General features: G+C 40.6%; 1 protein-coding gene across 1 annotated transcript in view; it reads left to right on the forward strand.

The window, feature by feature from the left end:
• The window catches only part of ilvbl (ilvB (bacterial acetolactate synthase)-like), a 79,499-nt gene that overhangs the window by 9,462 nt on the left and 48,946 nt on the right, over nucleotides 1-21,091 (forward strand). The window contains exons 4-5 of the mRNA XM_073029685.1: nucleotides 5,807-5,945; nucleotides 12,397-12,508. Of these exons, the coding sequence (XP_072885786.1) occupies nucleotides 5,807-5,945; nucleotides 12,397-12,508 (251 nt within the window). The remainder of the gene's footprint in view (nucleotides 1-5,806; nucleotides 5,946-12,396; nucleotides 12,509-21,091) is intronic.

Consider the following 21,091-nt stretch of genomic DNA (forward strand, 5'->3'; position numbering starts at 1 on the left):
GTGGCAGTAGAGGAGGCCGCGCACTGACGTGCCCATGTGTTTCCGCTGGCTGTATGTATGTATTGGCACCAATGACATAGGTAGGAAAAGGGACATGTTCTGAAGAGAGAATGTAGGGAGCTAGGTAGAAAGCTGAAAAGCAGGACCTCCAAGGCAGTAATCACTGGATTGCTGCTCATGCCACGCACCAGTGAAGATAAGAATAAGATGATTTGGCAGATGAGTGCGTGGCTGAGGAACTAGTGCAGGGGGTAGGGTTTTAGATTTATAGATCATTGGGATCTCTTCTGGCGAAGGTATGAACTGCACCAAAGGGATGGGTTACACCTGAATTTGAAGGGGACCAATACCCTTGTGGGCAGTTTTGTTGTAACTTTTGGGAAGGTTTAAACTAATTTGGCAGGCAGATGGGAAACTGAGTGATAGGGCAGAGGATGGGGCAGTTGATATACAAGCAGAGACAGTGTGTCATGAAACTGTGAGGAAGGACAGGCAGATGATTGGGCAAAATTGCAGTCAGTGGGATGAGTTGCAGTGTAACAGAGGGACAAAATTGAAAAGGGTGACGAATACAGGACTGAAGGTGTATTTGAATGCACGTGGTATATAAAATAAGGTAGATAAACTTGTACAGTTACAGATTGGCAAGTGTGATGTGGGCATCACTGAATAGTGGCTGAAAGAAGATTGTTGTTGGGAGCTTAACGTCCAAGGATACACATTGTATCAAAAGGACAGGCGGGTACGCAGAGGAGGTGGCCTGGCTCTATTGGTAAAAAATTAATTCAAATCCCTAGAAAGAGGTCACATAAGATCGGAAGATGTAAAATTGTTGTGGGTGGAGTTGAGGGTCTGCAAAAGACCCTGATGGGAGTTATATACAGGCCTCTGAACATAGCCAGGATTGGGCTATGCATTACAACGGGATGTCAAAAGGGCAATGCTACAATAGTCATGGGATTTCAATATGCAAGTAGATTGGGAAAATCAGGTTGGTGATTCTCCCAAGAGAGTGAATTTGCAGAATGCTCATGAGATGGCTTTTTAGAGCAGCTTGTGGTTCAGCCCAATAGGGAATCGGCTATTCTGGATTTGGTGTTGTGTAATAAACCAGATTTGATTAGGGAGCTAAATGTAAAGGAACCCTTAGGATGCTGTGATCATAATATGATAGAAGTCGTCACCTGACAGTTTGAGAGGGAAAAGCTCAAGTCAAATCTATCAGATTTACAGTGTAGTAAAGGGAATTACAGAGGCACAAGAGATGAACTGGCCAAAGTTGTTTGGAGGGGGACACTAGCAGGGATGATAGCAGAACTGCAATGGCTGGAGTTTCTAGGAACAATTCAAAAGATGCAGGGTAGATACATTCCAAAGAACAAGTAGTCTAAAGGCAAGATGAAATAGCCATGGCTGACCAGGGAAGTCAAAGCCAATATAATATTATAAGAGAGGGCATATAGTAGGGCAAACATTGATGGGAAGTTAGAGGATTGGGAAGCTTTTAAAAACCAACAGACTAAAACTAAAAAGCCATAATGAGGAAAAAGTTTAAATATAAAGTTTAAAGGTAAGCTAGCCAGTAATACCAAAGAGGATACCAAAAGTGTTTTGCAGATATAGAGAGGCGGGAGTAGACATTGGATCACTGAAAAATGATGCTGGAGAGGTAGTATTGGGGGACAAGGAAATGACAGACGACCTGAATAAGTATTTTGCATCAGTCTTCAGTGTGTAAAACACTGGCAGTATGCTGGAAGTTGGAGAGTATCAGGGGAGAGTGTCCTTGGGGAAGCTGAAGGGTTTAAAGGCATATAAGTCATCTGGACTACATCCCAGGGTTCTGAAAGAGGTGGCTGAAGAGATTGTGGAGGCATTAGAAATGATCTAGATTCCTGCATGGTTCCAGAGGACTGGAAAACTGCAAATGTCACTTCACTCGGGGAGGGTGGCAGAAGGAAGGAAGTGTATAGACATGCACTTTGGTAGAAGTAATAAAAGCATAGACTATTTTCTAACTGGGGCGAAAATTCAAAAATCCGAGGTGCAAAGAAACTTTAAGTGCTTGTGCAGGATTCCCTAATGGTTCATTTGCAGATTGGGTCAGTGGTGAGGAAGGTAAGCGTGATGTTAGCAGTCATTTCAAGGGGACTGGAATATAAAAACAAGGATGTAATGCTGAGGATTTATAAAGGCACTGGTGAGACCTCACTTGGAGTATTGTGAGCAGTTTTGGGCCCCTTATCTAAGAAAGGATGTGCTGACATCAGAGAAGGTTCAAAGCAGGTTCACAAAAATGATTCTGGGAGTGAAAGGCTTTTCAAATGAAAAGCGTTTAGTGGCTTTGGGCCTGTACTTGCTGGAATTTAGAAGAATGAAGGGTAATCTCATTGAAGCCTATTGAATGTTGAAAGGCCTTGATAGAGTGGATATGGAGAGGATGCTTCCTATAGTAGGGGAGTCTAGGACCAGAGAGCAAAACCTCAGAATACAGTTACAGCCATTTAAAACAGAGATGAGAAGGAATTTCTTTAGCCGGATGGTGGTGAATCTGTGGAATTCATCGTCATAGGTGGTTGCGGAGGCCAGATCATTGGGTGCATTTAAGGCAGAGGTGTGTAGATCCTTGATAAGTCAGGGCGTTAAATGTTATGGGAGAAGGCAGGTAAATGGGGTTGAGAGGGAAATGGATCAGCTATGATCAAATGGCAGAGCAGACGATGGGCCAAATGGCCTAACTCTGTTCCTATGTCTTATTGTCTTATAGTCTTATGTCGGAATGGGGATTGGAATTAAAATTGTTGGCCACTGGGAAATTCTGCTTTTTGCAGATAGAGCTCAAGCGCTGGACAATGTAGAACCCAATCTAGTTTTTTTTCAATAATTATTCCAATAATATTTGTTTCAATAATTGTTAAATAGATCACTGTCCCAGGTATTTTATGTCTGGCTGGCATTAATTATGAGCTGTTTTAAGTGGTGTCTGCAATATGAATAATTTGTTTTTAATTTTAGAAGGGATATTATAAGTAATGTCATTTAGGAAAACTGGATTTCTTTACGTTTCATGATGGTACTCTTGATTTATATCACTTTATTTGTCTTTAAAACCAATGAAAGTTGATGCTGCAGTTGACAAGTGTATGCAATCATAATACATACTCTACTTTTCAGACAAAATCTTTAGAATTTTAGTCAGTTTTGTATAAAAGGTACTAAGGCTTCAGTTTCACTGGTAAACTGCATACAGTTTATATTATATAGAGCAATTATGTTTGGAATAATACCAATGATCAAGCCATCTTCTGTGACTTTTATTAATTGCCAGGAAAGTGGGTGGCAAGATCAATATGATTGTATGTAACAACTGCAGTCACAGTTCACATAGTGTTTTTAATGCAGTGAACTGTTCAAAGGTATTTCATAGAGTACTGTCAAGCAAAGTCTGTTTCTATTCTACGTTAGCATTAAGAAAAGTGACAACAACACGTGCTGTGCTTCACGCCCTTCTTTGGAATTTGACAGTGAATCAATAATTTTTTCAATAAAAACCATATATAATCTGCAGACAAATCATCGCAAACTCCACACTATCAACACTGTCCGCATCAGAGACCGGAAAAGGAAGTGTGATTTGATCGTGAAATTTACTTAACATGCCAATGAGGTAGAGGGTGACACTCTTTTGTGTGCAGTTTAAATTCCTTTGTGTGCTAATAGCAAAAGGTGTGTGCATGTGCACACATTAGAGGGAACATCAGTAAACAGTCAGAATCACCTGTACCCTTTAATGGCAAAAACAATTGCGTATTCCAGATCTGAAGCTTTCCACCTTGGTAGAAACGTGAAACACAAGGGACATTCTTTTAAGGTTGGGAAGGGGAGTTTAAAGGTGATGTGAAGGGCAAGTTGTTTGCGCTTATATCTGGAATGAGTTATCAAGGTTAGTGGAAGCAGACACTTTGGTGGAGTTTAAGAAGCTTTGAGACAAACACATGAATATAACAGCAATGATACACAGAAAGAGGGCATTTAGTATAAATTGGCATCAAGAGTGGCACAACATTATGGGCCAACTGTCCTGTCCAGTGCTGTATTGTTCCATGTTATATATAGAGATATTTGTTCAGAGAAATTAATATACTCAAAGGACAAAGGAAGAAAGAAGTGAAGAAATTTGCTAAATGAATTCCACAATTTTGCATCTACATAGCAGAAGGTATAGCAATTAAAATTAGGGAGAAAAAAAATTGTGAGTGCCCAGCTTTGATGAAGTGTAGATATCTTGGTGAAGATTACAGAAAAAGTATGGTGAGTCTGAACATGGGTGTGAATTTTAAATTGAAGACAATGTCATTTGAGATAAAGATCATGGAAGTGATGTGTGAAGTGAATCTTGTGTGAGTTACCTGGATGGATTTGAGAATTTGGGTTTATTACAAAGAGTGGAAGGTTTCCCAAGTTTCACCTTCACTACAACGTTGCAGCATTACAGAAAGTTACATATGTTGTTTCGATGCTCTGGAGTGTAACTTGTACGAGAACTTTTGCTTTTGTGAAAATTGGTTCTTGCAGATGTTCTGCAAGAATATGCTCTTGATATAAATAATTAATGATATGACTTCAGTGGTTAGAGTGGTGCTAGATATTAGCTGAGCAGCTTAAATGGGTTGTTCTTGTTGAATAACTTGTTTTCCTGAACCATCTTTAACAAAAAAAAGTCTAATCAAAATGGGGTAAATGTATTTCAGGACTTATTGGGTGAGGTGATTAAAATTTGGAATGAACTTTAGAAAAATTCTTGGAGAGGAAGAAGGAAATTTGGACAATTTGGGAAAAATATTGCTAAAGCTTGAAGCCTAGACACATGAAAAAAATTGTTAATGCTTGAAGCCTAGACACGAGAAAACAGTATTTAGTAATTTTGAAGAAGCTGATATTAATGCACTATAGAATGAGTGGCTTTTAGTAGATGCTTAGGAAATTAGAGATGGTAAGGATGAAGTTACAGAAATATAAGCACAAGAGAAATTTCAGGCTTGCCCTGGGAGTCAATATAGATCACAGCCCTATGCCAATAGCCAGGGTGGATAGAATAAATGTCCCTCTTTTAGTTTTAAAGAGCTGAGGGTTGAGAGATTATCAAGAGATCATTGGTGTAATTGCCTGAAGCTCCAGAAGTCCTGAATGAAGATTTCATTGAAGCAAAGTGGAAGTGCTTGACATTATGGAAGCAAAATGAATGGAGTCAGAAACTTGACGCCAGGACATGTTGCTGTAAACAATTTGGTTTGCTCTGAGATTGTGGTCAGGGATATGGATGGAGCTACTATGGGATTTTTAAAGCACTGGCCTGAGCAAATCATTTCAGTCTACCCAATTAAATAGAGGAAACTTTAGCTCAGTGAAGTCTGGCCATCAATCTGACAGTGCACAGGCACTGGAAGGATATAAAGAAGTAGTGTGCAGATTTTAGTGCACATTATTACTGTTTCAGTGTATTAGTGAAGTTAATCCCATGTCAATTAATGAAGTCACCAAGAAAAAAAGTATTCATAGATGGAGTCCCATGTTAACTTCATGAGAAGAGAAATCATTGCTGACATATTTGAATATAGTTAATGTAATCTAAAGAGAAATTCCCCCACAAAATTGCATGCGTGATTATTGGTGATACAGTAAATGGTATGATCAACTGTGTCAAACTGTAGACTGTTTAAAGATGGTCATGTTTCATGGTCACAATTAGCAAATCTCAGATAAGCACTTAGTTAAGACATTGTTGGTATTTCTATTTGCTTTCTAGGGCCGAGGTGCACTGCAGGATATTGACCAGATGTCACTTCTCAAGCCACTCTGTAAATTCTGTAGTACAGTTCGTACAGTCCGGGACATTGTTCCAGTTCTCCGGAAGGCTATTGCAGTGGCTCAGTCTGGAACTCCGGGTATGAAATCGAACTAGTTCACTGGCTATTAGAAACTACTTTTTCAATCACAAGTGCCAAAACAGCAAAAGTAAATTTCTTTTAAAAATCGCGATCTGAGGGAGAGGAGAGATAGTTGATGTTTGGATCGATACAATTCTATTTTGTTTTCTTTTTTGGGGCACAATAATTACAGTCTATTTTTCCCATTTCCTCTTCATCCAGGCAATAAAAAATAAAAGCAGGGTAAAGCAGGAATTAAGGCAAGGTTACGATACAATAGGGCCTTTTAAGAGACTCCTGGATAGGTACATGGAGTTTAGAAAATAGAGGGCTATGGGTAACCCTAGGTAATTTCTAAGGTAAGTACGTGTTCGGCGCAGCATTGTGGGCCAAAGGGCCTGTATTGTGCTGTCGGTTTTCTATGTTTCTATGTTAAGCTTTTTCTATTTCAAATCTACTGTAGAATATCCTGTTGTCTTAGCCCTGGAAGGGTGCAGGCTATGGGACAGGCAAGTAGGTGGGTTTGCAGATGTTGGAAGTTCAATATTTAACAATTTAACTGTGAAAACCCATTGTTCATATAAATGATCATAAGTGTTGGAAAGATTCCTATAGGGAAAAATGGCTATTGTTGGTTTTAGGATAAGGTCGTATTTATGAAGTGTAGTGGTTAGCATAACGCTTTATAGTACAGCCAGCCTGGGTTCAATACCCACTGCTGTCTGTAAGGAGTTTGTATGTCCTCTCTGTGACCGTGTGGGCTTTCTCTGGGTGCTCCAGTTTCCCCCCACAGTCCAAAGTCATACTGGTTAGTTGGTTAATTGGTCATTGTAAATTGTCCCATGGTTAGGTTAGGATTAAATCGGAGAATTACTAGGCAGTGTGGCTCAAAGGGTCTGAAGGGCCTATTCCGTGCTGTATCTCAATAAAAATAAATAAATTCATTAAGAATGTTATTCACTTTGGAAGTCAATGAGAGAAAGGTTACTTGGTAAATTGATTTATCATTATCAAATGTACAAGGATACAGAGAAAAATTTGCATACTAATCATGCAGATCATTTGATTGCAAAAGTGCATTGAGATAGTACAGGGTAAAACAATAACAAAGTACAGAAATAAAATGTTACAGTTTCAGAGAAAGTGCAGTGCAAGATCTCTGTATCTGAGGTTATCAGTGTAGAAAATGTCTTCCCGGTTGACCCTATGAAAATCATCTGCAAAAGAACCGATCAGTATTCCATACCTCCTTATGTAGTTGGACCCTCGATTTCCTCACTTACGGACTCCAGCTTCTACTGCTTTTCTCACTTTATGCTTGTGACTGAGGCTCAGCACAGCTCCAACGCCATATTTAAGTTTGCTGTTGACACCAGTATCATTGGCCGAATCAAAAGTGGTGACGAATGAGCAACAACCTCTCACTCAATGTCAGCAAGACCAAAGAGCTGATTATTGACTTCAGGAGGAGGAAACCAGAAGTCCATGAGCCAGTCCTCATCAGGGATCAGAGTTGGAGAGGGTCAGCAACTTTAAGTTCCTTAGTGATATCATTTCAGAGGATCTGTGCTGGACCCAGCACATATGTGCAATCATGAAAAAACATGGCAGGTTCCCTACTTCCTTAGAAGTTTGCGAAGATTTAGCATGACATCTAAAACTTTGATAATCTTCTATAGATGTGTGGTGAAGAGTATATTGACTGGCTGCATTATTGCCTTGTATGGAAACCCCAATGTCCTTGAATGGAAAATCATACAAAAAGTTGTGGAGACAGCCTAGTCCATCACGAGTAAAGCCCTCCCCACCATTGAGCACATCTGCACGGTGTTGTCACAGTAAAGCAGCATCCATCATCAAGGACCTCTACCACCCAGGACATGCTCACTTTTTCCTGCTGTTATCAGGAAGAAGGTACAGGAGTCTGACCAACACCATCAGGTTCGGAAACTGTTATTATCCCTCAACCATCAGGCTCTTGAACCAAAGTGGATAACTTCACTCAGCCTCACTTGCCAAACCAGCTAATAAGCAAATCAAAAACACCCAAGCACTAATCCCTCCTACCTACACCATGTCCATATCCCCTCCATCTTCCTTACATCCATGTGCCTATCCAAACGTCTCTTAAAAGCCTCCAACGTATTTGCCTCTACCACCATACCAGGCAGTGCATTCCAGCCATCCACCTCTCTCTGATTAAAAAAAAAACTAACCCATCATATCCCCTTTGAACCTACCCCCTACTCCCTGCCTACTCTATCTATGCCTCTCATAATCTTATAAACCTCTATCAGGTCTGCCCTCAGTCTCCGACGTTGTAGAGCAGCCTTTCTCAACTTTTTTTGCCCTGAATGAAGCCTTGAAATAATTTTCAGGTCCTGGGGAACACCTGTCTAAAAATGATTATATCTGCAGCTCACGGTATGTTATTGTGATTAGTAAGTTATAGATATAATAATCCAAAAATAATTGTCAGTGCTCTTTAGAGTAGAGAGGGAATTTTTAGCCAATCTTTCTTGGGGAAAAAAATAGTTAAGCTTAGCTTACCTTTCTTAAAATTGATCTCTTTCTTCCCCATTCATGAATTTTAAAAACTCATAAGGCAAACATAATAAAGTTGTTTTAAATAACTGGCTTAAGCCAAAATGGGATTTAATATTTCTAAAGGTAGGCTTGGTAGATTAAATTTACATAAAGGTTGTAAATTGATTTAATTAATACTGTTTGCAATATGAAAATTTATTGACAATGTTGAATAGTAAGGTTACTAAAAACCATAAGCCAAAGCAATATGAATAAAAATGTAGCCTAAGGCACAATCTTATACAAGACTTTGACAAAACATTTTCTTACTAAGTTACATGATCAGGCTCAAATATAGGCCTAGCACTGCAGCAAAATGTTCATTGCTTTCCTATGAATGGCAGGATACTCTTCTTTCATAGAAATCCAGAACTTGTCCAGGGGCAGGTCAGTAAATCTCATCTTGAGTGCACGATCAGACTACAGCTTACAAAGCTCTTCCTCTTTTCTCAAAGTCAAGTTCTCAGACTGAGCAGAAGATTCAGAGGAAGGGTCCCTCACCCAGTCATACACTTGTGTTGAAAGGGAGGAAAATTACTGTTCAAATTTGTTCTGCAGTTTTTCCAGGTGGTTTTCTATAAGACTTGAGACTTTCTGATATCCTTCCTCACTTTCAAGCCCAAGCAGCAATGGACATCCCTCCCCCCACTTCTTATCCCCCCTTGACCATCCCATGTTACTTCACTCCTGATGAAGGGTTTCGGCCTAAAACGTCGTCACTACCTCCTCCCATAGATGCTGTCTGGCCTGCTGAGTTCTGCCAGCATTTTGTGTTTTTATTGAAACATATCAAGATTTCCTTTTGCAACGTAATCTTTCCAAAGATTCAGTTTCCTTTTAAATCCAACAATCTTGTCACTTGAAGTCAAAGCATTTTCTCTGGGGCCTTGCAGAGGCTTGTTCAACTGGTTCATATGATGAAAAATGTCTTAAGTACCCCGGTAGATTAGTTTCTGCAGCTATTCTTCATCTTCAAAGCACTCAGCAAAATCTGGCCTACTATTTTCTTGAAAGTATTCCTGCAATTCACCTTTCAGCTCAAACGCCCTTTTGAGAACTCTTCCACTCTTCCTCTGCTAAGCCACTGGATTTCTGTATGTAGCAGGAGATTGGTGTGCTCTTTGTCCAGGTTCTCAGTTTTTTAAACATTCTCAAGTGAACTGGTCTTTGTTTATTAAAGTTAACCATTTTTGTAGCCTCACGCAGAACATTTTTCATTTCATCTCCCAAGAGTTTTTGACATCAGCACCTCTCTGTGAAGAAAGCAGTGTGTTATGACAATGTCAGGATTTTCTTTTTTTTTAAACAAGAGAAACAAAACTTCGAATGGAGCCAACCATTGACGGGGCACCATCAGTAAAGATGCCAACACAGTTCCTCCAAGACAGACCTTTTGTTTCCAGATATGAAGACAAAACATTAAGTATATCTTGGCCTTTGCTTGTTTTGGGCAACTGTTTGCATCAGAAAAGGTTTTCTTGAATCTACAAATCTTACAAATGCTACAACATGACACTTGGTGAAATCTGTTGACTCATCAACTGTTGTTTTTCAGTTTATCACACAAAACCTCTTCAGCATCATGTGACATGTTATCAATACGTCAACTTATCGTACTGTTTGAGAGTGAAACCTTTTCAATTTCTCGTATTGCATCTTGTCCTAGCATTTCACCCAGTATAATTTTATATGCTGGTGTTATTAGATTCTCACCAACTGTGTGACTTTTCCTTTTCTAGGTAATAAGTTCTGCTACTAAATAACTTGCTTCCTGAGTTTTTTCTTTACTGACTGTGACTTTATTACCAAAAGTTTTGTTTTGAGATTCCAATAGCTTTTTAAAATAATCAGTACTTTTACATGTCATATGGCTGTGATTTGTAGTTAAGTGTCTTTTCAATTTTGCTGGAGCCATTGCTACATCTGTGAGTTGTTTGCCACAGACTAGACACAATGGAATAGGACAACTTGGATCATCAGACCATGTAAAATCCATTTATAAGTAGATTTCATTGTAAAGATGGACTTCTTTTGTGTCCGTTGTTGCACTAGTGCAGTGAAATGACTCAGAGTATTGTAATTCTTCATTATTAACCTTATCAGAATTGTCCTTAGCCTTAAGCAGAGACTCCTCCTCTTCCATCTCACACCTCTAACAGAAATCACCACATTGGACCATCAAACATGTCTGTAAAACACAGGGGTTAATAACATATATAAAAGAATGGCATAATAACTAAATAAGAAAACTGCAAAAAATATGAAAATTTCACAATACAATTCACTTCTAGCTTACACAATCCACCTTTGGCAACAACAGTAAAGCAGCAAGCCAGCAGCTGAGTCATGGTGTGTAAAAATTCCTTCTTTAAGATGAAAATTTCCCTCCAATTTTCTTCCACACTAGTAGAGATTGTTTGCTCCCATAAGTCAATCAGCGGTGTGTAAGGGGAAGTTGGGGAGGTAATTTGTGAGGGAGAGGCTGACATCACAGCCCTAGTTGGGCGAGTCCACTCAATGCTCGGAAAACACAATTCATGCTCCTCATCAGCCTATCGTCCTTCCCTCTGTGTGATACAGTGCTATCAATCTACCGTCCTCCCCTCCATGCAATACAGCGCTCACCAGTTATCAACGGCCTCCCCAATCTCGATGTCAAAAACTGAGAGTGGACTCAACCAAATAAACACGGTCCTAATGCACACTGCTGTCCTGGGCTGAGAGACCTCCAATGAGATTGCTTACGGGGCTGCTCGGTCACTGCTCACAACTGCGAGCATTAGCATCGTACATTGCACGGTTCAAAAAGCGATGTTTACTTTTTTTAAAAATCAAGATCTCTTGCGGAACCCCTAACGACCTGTTCCACGGAAGCCCGGTTGAGAAACCCTACTCTAGAGAAAACAAGCCAAGTTTATCCAGCCTCTCCTGATAACACATGCCCTCTAAACCAGACAGTGTCCTGGTAAATCCCTTCTGCACCCTATCCAAAGCCTCTACATCCTTCCTAAAGTGGGGAGACCAGAAGTGTATATGCATTACTCTAGATGTGGCCTAACCAGACTTTTATAAAGTTGGAACATAATCGCTTGACTAATAAAAGCAAGCATTCCATGAGCCTTCTTAACTGCCTTATTGACCTGAGTAGCCACTTTCAAGAAGCTATAAACTAGGATCCCAAGATCTCTCTGCTCAGCAACACTGTTAAGGTCCTTGCATTTTCCCTACTGAAGTGCAACACCTCAGATTTATCTGGCTTAAACTCCATCTGCCATTTCTCTGTCCATATCTGCAACTGATTTATATAAAAAAAAAACTGGCAACATTTCTTTGTGAAACCAGGACACCCAGCAGAAAGCCATGTGGCCACACAGAGAATTATTCACACGTGCAGTATCCATGGTCAAGATTGAACCTGGAGCTGTAAGGCAGCAATGTCAGTTGTCTGGCTCGGATAGAAAAATGCTTAGAATGAGCTTGGGCTGAAAACAAAGCAGAACTGGTCAAGAATATACAAATGCTCTTCACGATTTTCCACTGAATTTGACATTCCAATTAGAAACAAATGTCATGCCAGTGTTTTCTCTTGGGTGAAGTTTGACACCCGCTGTTACATACTTGATACTTTCATTTAGAGCAGCACTGAGGTTGGGAGGGGAGGAGATGAATTTCAGAGATTCTTGCACTACATGGAATTAAAATATGCTACTTGAAACTTTCACAGTTTAATATGTAATGGAGGAATGCTTGCAGATGACACCCAAAATGCTCTGCTGACCCATCCTGGCAAATATTAATGTTATTTCTGTTTGTATCTGCTACCATAAAAGAATTATTTAGTAATTAAATAACTTCTTTGTGCTCTGATTTACTGTCTGCTTAGGACCTGTGTTTGTTGAGCTTCCAATTGATGTCCTCTACCCATATCATTTAGTTTGGAGAGAGTTTGCACCAAAAAGTGAACCCAAAGGAGTTGTGGGAAAAGCCATCAACTGGTAAGTTTTTTTTGAACTGAATACTAGCTGTGTAGAAAATTGAAGCAATTTAACTTAATTTAGGTCATTAACCATAATTGAATGTTTTAAAAGTGTCTGATGATGAATTGAAATTGCAATTAGTTATCTTTTCATTATGTGGTATAATTGCAGAGATTAGACACTACTAAAATGGGAAAACTTTGTCGCAGCAATGTTGGCAGGCTTTGGTGCAAATTAACTTGCAGGTATGAAGATGGAATTAATAGATCTCTCAGAAGGAGCTGGTGTTGCTTATTTCCCCGTTTTTGGTTTGCTCCACTGAGCTATTATCTCCACTGACAGTAATTGAAGTATGTCCACAAGTATTGCTTTCCAATTTTTATGGGCATCTTTCAGCACTTCACACGTGGTCACTTTCTCATTTTTCCCAGAAAGTGAATGTGTATGGGCATTTCAAACGTGGAGGCATCACAGCAGAGCTGGCCCAGTCTTCACTCAGATTCCATATATTTTCCAGTACAGGTAAGCTGGCTAGGGATTGGGAACTGGAATACCGGTTGTTTTTCTTTCCCCTTTCCTAGACAGGGGTGCAGAGGTTAAGAATGCCTCCTTGTGCTGAATACACAGCCTATCAATGAACTTCAGTTAAATGATGTGGCACAGACTATTCTGTGTACAGTATGTTAAATAGTGTTGTGGGGGGAAATAGTTAAATCATGTTATAGTTTGTGTGGGGGGAATTTTATTGCAGTGATAAGAAATGAGTGGTGGATAGAACTGGGTGCTTCTATTCCTTCCCAGCCCCTCCCAAAATGTGAGAAACCAGCATAATTGCTTAAAATTGACAGTTTTATTAAGTGTTGGTAGTTTGATCTTGATCACTAGAACCATATCTATACAATTTGTATATTAGTCTTGCTGTGTTACTATAATCATCTCCATCTGCATGACGCTAGATTCGTTGGCCCATAGTAATTTGCAGTTATTGACAGTGTTGTGAATAGATACAAATATTATCATATATGTCATATAAAGAACCAGAAATAGGTATCAATCATATATTGGAGCAAGTAATGTCAACAGACTGGCTAAGTGTATTTGTATTACTTCATTTCACTCCACTCCACTCAACAATGAATGATTCCACAACCTATTTTATTTTATTTGGAAATACAACATGGTAACAGGCCCTTCCGGCCCAACGAGCCCTCACCACTGAATTATACCCTTGTGACCAATTAACCTATTAACACCTACACCTTTAGAATGCGGGAGGAAACCAGAACACCCGGAGGAAACTAACGTGGTTACAGGGAGAACGTACAAACTCTTTACAGACAGCAGTGGGAATTGAACCTGAGTCGCTGCTGTTGTAAAAGCACTGTGCTAACTGCTACAGTACTGTACTGCACTGAAGAGAATGCTAGTCTCACTTTCAGGCACTCTGTATCTCACGTCCTCGTTTTTTTCCTTTTTTCCCCCCAATTTATTTATTTATCTATCTATCTATCTATTTATTATTTTCATTCTTTTTGTATTTGCACAGCTTGTCTTTTACACATTGATTGTTTGTGGTTTTTCATTGATTCTGTTTTATTTCTTTGTTCAACTGCAAATGCCCAAAGAGAATGAATCTCAGGGTAGTATATGGTGGCATATATGTACTTTGATAATAAATTTACTTTGAACTTTGAACTTTTGTACTTACTTTCACGCTTGTGTGCAAAAATGAAACTAAGTAATGTTGTTCCTGACTTGTGGAGGCTGAAGAACTTGGATACGCATGCTTTGGAGTTCTTAAGAAGGAGGAGTGGTTTTTGGAATGTATAACATTTTGAGAGGACATAAGGGCATAACTTTTGATATGTTTCCAGAAGTGGAAGTGTCTTGAACAAGGTTACATAGTTACAAGATAAGAGGGTGATCGTTTAAAACTGAGGTGCTTGGGAATTTCTTGCAAAGGTGGGAAATTCTCGACTCTGGAAGGTTGTGGAAGCTGGATTATTTAAAATATTTTAAGAGGATATGAATACACTTCCAATAGATTGGGGAATTAAGGGCAATATGGAACTGGGAGAGCAGTATTGAGGCTTGGGGCAGATCAGCCACGATGATGTTGAATGACAGGCAGGCCTGAAGGTGTGTGGCCAACTATTGCTCTTATTTCCTTGTCTTTTTCTGAGCATTTAGTAGAAATATGAAAAAAAGTATTGGTTTATGATTATCATCTAGTAATTCCTGCAATTCAGGATAATTACATTCCAATAAGAAAAATTCAAAGCAGAAGACTACTCCCCACTGTTATGTTTCATAACTCCAGAGACTAATCAAAAGAAAAACACAGGAGCTAGGATACCTGCCTACTTAGTTCCCCCCCCCCCTTTTTAGTGAGAAGTTCACATGTGATATGCTTAGCTATAAACTCCAACTTCATATAGAATGCATCTCACTCAAATATGTAATACTGTATATTGCTATCTATTCATCATATATATAGTATTGTGCAAAAGTCTTAGGCACATATAAATTTTTTTGTAAAGCCAAGATGCTTTCAAAAATAATGAAATGAAAAGTTTCTAAATATCAAAACATTTACAATAAAGAGCAGTTAACAGTAAAAAAAAACTAAATCCAATCTATATTTGGTGTGACCACCCTTTGCCTGCAAAACTGCATCGATTCTCTTTGGTACACTGTCATGCAGCTTTACAAGAAAGTCAGCTGGTGGGTTGCTCCTAGCATCTTGGAGAACTTTCCATAGTTCTTCTGCAGACTTCGACTGTCTCGCTTGCTTCTGTCTCTCCAGGTAATCCCAGACAGCCTCGATGATGCTGAGATCAGGGCTCTGTGGAGGCCATACCACCTGAAACTATATATAAAACTATCTGAAACTATATATAGTTGGCAGATGAGGCTTGTGACTGTGAAACAGTCTCAGGTTCCGGGGCCTCCTTTATAGGTGGTTGTAGGAGTTGACTCTGGTTCTGCAGGAAGTGGTTCTGACAGCTCTGGACTCCATTTTTCTTAACAATTGACTTTGCTTTCCTCAACTGATTGATGTGTCATCTCCAAATGACATCAGACACAATCTCTATTGTGTAGGAGAGTGGTCCAGTTCTGTCCTTAATCTTTCCCAGTACCATTTTTGATCTTCTCATAGTCCTTTGCCAGGACTGCTTGTCCAGGAGTGAAACATTGAACCTCCTTTTTTTGAAGAGCCCTCAATTTGTCTCACCTCTTTGTTCTGCATACTTCTTCTGAGATTGGTTTTGAGGAAATCCTAGCATTAGAGCAAAGGACAACCCAGGAACAGTTTAGCTGGGAGTTGTTGGTTGTGAGTGTGTGCTGCATTGCAATATGCAAGGAGGAAATTGGCATGCTTCTGATTCAGTGTTAGTGTAGTGTGATCTACTTACTTTGCTCACAGTGTGTTTGTGAGACTCTGGACAAACCTTTCCACCAAGCCATTTGTAGCTGGGTGGTATGGTGCAGATGTAAAATGTCTTATTCTATTCATTTTCAGGAATGACTGAAACTCTTCTGCAACAAACTGTGGTCCATTGTCACTGACTAAGTGTTCTGGAACACCAGTCCTTGCAAAGAGGCTTCCCAACACATCAACAGTGTGTGAGGCTGTAGTGGAGGCTATTGAGAACTCTTCTGGCCACTTTGTGGCAGCATCCTCTACTACCAAGAAATTTGTGCCCATGAATGGTCAAACAAAATCCATATGAATCCTCTGCCTGGGCAATGCAGGCCATTCCCAAGAAAGGAGTGCCGCTGCTCTTGGAAACTTCTGGACGTGTTGGCATCCTGAACAGTGCATGCCAAGCTGATCTATTCCAGGCCACCAGACAAAGCTTCGTACCAATGCTTTCATTTTGACCACGCCTAAAAGCTCCTCCAATACTTTAGCTCTCAAATTGGATGGTACAACAACTCTAAATCCGCATATAAGGCAAGCGCCTTCAAAGGCAAGTTTATCCTGGTGCTGGTAAAAATGGGGGAACTGGGATTTTGTGTGGCTATGTAGACCTGAGATACTGTGGAATTTTTTCTGGTTTCCCTTTGGATCATCTCTGCTGTAATACAGAGACTTTCAATTTGCATTGCGGAGAATACCTCAAGAGGAATGTCCTCTTGTAAATTTTTCAGGTATCTCTTTTTCAAGAGTAAATGGGACAACCCATCAGCATTTCCATGAGCAAACACGAGGAAATCTGCAGATGCTGGAAATTCAAACAGCAACACACACAAAATGCTGGTAGAACCCAGCAGGCTAGGCAGCATCTATAGGGAGAAGCGCTGTCGACGTTTCGGGCCGAGACCCTTCGTCAGGACTAACTGAAAGGAAAGATAGTAAGAGATTTGAAAGTAGAAGGGGGAGGGGGAAATGCGAAATGATAGGAGAAGACCGGAGGGGGTGGGATGAAGCTAAGAGCTGGAAAGGTGATTGGCGAAAGTGATACAGAACTGGAGAAGGGAAAGGATCATGGGACGGGAGGCCTCAGGAGAAAGAAAGGAGGGGGGAGGGAGCACCAGAGGGAGATGGAGAACAGGCAAACAATTAAATATGTCAGGGATGGGGTAAGAAGGGGAGGAGGGGCATTAACGGAAGTTAGAGAAGTCAATGTTCATGCCATCAGGTTGGAGGCTACCCAGCCGGTATATACGGAACAAGTGCTACACCTGCCCTTACACTTCCTCCCTCACCACCATTCAGGGCCCCAGACAGTCCTTCCAGGTGAGGCAACACTTCACCTGTGAGTCGGCTGGTGTGGTATACTGCGTCTGGTGCTCCCGGTGTGGCCTTTTATATATTGGCGAGACCCGACGCAGACTGGGAGACCGTTTCGTGGAACACCTATGCTCGGTCCGCCAGAAAAAGCAGGATCTCCCAGTGGCCACACATTTTAATTCCACGTCCCATTCCCATTCTGATATGTCTATCCATGGCCTCCTCTATTGTCAAAATGAATCCAAACTCAGGTTGGAGGAACAACACCTTATATACCAGCTGGGTAGCCTCCAACCTGATGGCATGAACATTGACTTCTCTAACTTCCGTTAATGCCCCTCCTCCCCTTCTTACCCCATCCCTGACATATTTAGTTGTTTGCCTGTTCTCCATCTCCCTCTGGTGCTCCCCCCCCACCTTTCTTTCTCCTGAGGCCTCCCGTCCCATGATCCTTTCCCTTCTCCAGCTCTGTATCACTTTTGCCAATCACCTTTCCAGCTCTTAGCTTCATCCCACCCCCTCCGGTCTTCTCCTATCATTTCCCATTTCCCCCTCCCCCCTCTACTTTCAAATCTCTTACTATCTTACCTTTTGGTTAGTCCTGACGAAGGGTCTCGGCCCGAAACGTCGACAGTGCTTCTCCCTATAGATGCTGCCTGGCCTGCTGTGTTCCACCAGCATTTTGTGTGTGGAGCATTTCCATGATTAGTCATCCTCTTGAATTCAATCTTGTAATTGTATCTTCCAAGAAACAGAGCCCACCGCTGCATTTGGGCTGCTGCTGTTAGTGGAACACCCTTCTGTGGATTGAAAATGGACACTAGTGGTTGATGATCAGTAACAAGGGTAAACTCTCTCCCATCCAAGTACTGGTTGAAACATTTTACACCCCAAGCCAGGCTCAAGGCATCTCTGTCAATCTGTGCTTAATTTTTCTCTGCAGCAGTCAGGGAACGTGTTGCAAAAGCTGTGGGGCATTCACTTCCATCATGCATAACATGTGACAGTACGGTGTCTGACGTCACCATTTCCTTTACCTTTTTGAAAGTCACCTCACATTCATCCTGATCTGTAGTCATGACTTCAAGAGAAGGAGCAGATTAGCTAGGTTTGGCAGGAAACTGTTATAGTAATTGACAGATCCTAAAAATGACTGGAACTGTGACATGTCCGTTGGTCTTCGGGTATCCGCCACTGCTTGAATTTTCTCAGCACATTTGTGTAAAGCTTGTGTGTCAGTGGTGTGACCACTGTAAGTGATGCTTGATTTAAAGAACTCTCACTTGTGTCATGCTCTGAGCCCAGACCTACTAATATTTTTAACACTTGTCTTGAGATTGTGGAGATATTTCTTGTCATCCTTACCGGTAAAAATTATGTCATCCAAGTGACACTGAGTGCCTGGGCAGCCTTGCAACACCTGGTCCACAGCTTTCTGCCAGAGTGCAGGTGCAGATGCTACTCCAAAAATAAGCCTGTTGTAGTGATAAAGCTCTTTGTGAGTGTTTATGGTGAAAAACTCTTTGGACTCTTCTTCCATCTCCGTTTGTCCGCTAATTCCACTTTGCTGAAGTGTTTCCTCCAAAATGATCTGCAAAGATGCTGTCTATCCTGGGCAAAGGTATTGATCTACTTTTAGTACTAGGTTGATGGTGCCCTTAAAATTACCACAGTTCCTGATGGACCCATTCTTCTTGGCTACTAGGACCACTGGTGTTGCCCATGGGCTCCACTCAAGTTTGGAAAGAATTCCTTCTGCCTCCATGCGATCCAGCTCACTGGCTACTTTATCACGGATGGTATAAGCAAGCGGATGGGCTTTGTAAAACTTGGCGTGGCATTTTCATTTTACACTATTTTACTCTGGAGTATGTTTGAGTTTTCCAGTGTCATCCTTGAACACTGCTGTGGCATCATCTAGTACCTTTCTTAATTTGATTTCAGATGGTTTCATTGCAGGAGATGTGGCATGCAAATAGTGGATGGATCTCCAATCAAATTGTAGTTGTCTCAGCCAATCATATCCCCACAATGCAAGCCCTTTTGTTTTTACCACATACACGCTCAATATGACTTGCTGGTTGTTGTATTTCACTGTTACGGATGTAATAGTGAATTACAACAGGAGTTATGTTTTCTCCAGTATAAGTTCTTATTTGGATATCAGCAGGCTTCAGTTTAGTATCTCTGAAATGCTGATGAAACTTCTTTTGGAGTGATTGAAGCAGCTGAGCCAATGTCCAATTCCATTTGAATTAATTTGCTGTTCACTTCTGATGTAAGCCATATTGCTTGTCTGTTGTTAGTTTTCACATTGTATATCAAGGCTACTCAGTCCTGTATCACTCTCATCATTTTCAGATTTTTCATCAACAACATGCAAATTAGTGCTGTATTTGAAACTGCAACTTGACTATTTATCTTTTTCTCTTTCCTGAGTAGTACATTTATTTTTGTCTGCCTGACATGCTTTTTGTGTAACTATAAGACCATACGATATAGGAGCAGAATTAGGCCAATTGGCCCATTGAGTCTGCTCCACCATTTCATCATGGCTGATCCATTTTTCCTCTCAACCCCAATCTCCTGCCTTCTCCCCGTAACCCCTCATGCCCTGACTAGTCAAGAATCTATCAACCTCTACCTTAAATATATGTAAAGACTTGGTCTGCACAGCTGCCTGTGGCAATGAATTCCATGGATTCGCCACTCTCTAACTAAAGAAATTCCTCCTCATCTCTGTTCTAAAAGGACGCCTCTCTATTTTGAGGCTGTGTCCTCTGGACTTAGACTCTCCCACCATGCGAAACATCCTCTCCATATCCACTCTATCAAGGTCTTTCACCATTCGATAGGTTTCAATGAGGTCACTACTCGTTCTTCTAAATTCCAGTGAATACAGGCCCAGAGCCATCAAACACCCTACATATGACAAGCCATTCAATCCTGGAATCTTTTTTGTGAGCCTCTTTGAACCCTCTCCAGTTTCAGCACATCCTTTCTAAGATAAGGGGCCCAAAACTGCTCATAATATTCCAAGTGAGGCCTCACCAGTACTTTATAAAGGCTCAACATTACATCCTTGCTTTTATATTCGAGTCTTCTTGAAATGAATGCTAACATTGCATTTGCCTTCCTCACCACAGACTCAACCTGCAACTAACCTTTAGGGAATCCTGAATGAGCACTCATAAGTCATTTGCATCTGTGTTTTTTGTATTTTCTCTCTATTTAGAAAATAGTCAATCCTTTCATTTCTTCTACCAAAATGCATGACCATACACTTCCTGAGACTATATTCCATCTGCCGCTTCTTTGCCCATTCTCCCAATCTAAGTCCTTCAGTAGTCTCCATACTTCCTCAAAACTACCTGCCCCTCCACCTATCTTTGTATCGTCTGCAAACTTTGCAACAAAGTCATCAATTTCATCATCCAAATCATTCAAATCATTAAAATAGAATGTATGTGTCCTACTTTGTTGCATTTTCTGTAAGGTTCACCTTAAAACCTACATAGGTCTGGTGTATGTGAGCCCTTGCCATAACAGTAACATAATTGAGTCTTTCTGAAAGGTCTCGGCCCGAAGTGTCGACTGTACTCTTTTACATAGATGCTGCCTGGCCTGCTGTTCCTCCAGAATTTTGTGTGTGTGTTGCTTGGATTTCCAGCATCTCAGATTTTCTCTTGTTTGTTTGGCTAAGCAGGCTTGTGTTTAGACGTTGCATTTTGGTCACACTCACTTTCATTCCTGACTGCAACTCAATTACCACCCTGTCTGCTGTTTCCATTGTTACATTGTTACAGATTTCAACTGTTCTTTTAAATGTGGGTTGTGCTTCAGTTAGGAGTTGTTTCTGAACA

The sequence above is a fragment of the Hemitrygon akajei genome, chromosome 26 (genome assembly GCF_048418815.1).
Source record: "Hemitrygon akajei chromosome 26, sHemAka1.3, whole genome shotgun sequence".
NCBI lineage: Eukaryota > Metazoa > Chordata > Chondrichthyes > Myliobatiformes > Dasyatidae > Hemitrygon > Hemitrygon akajei.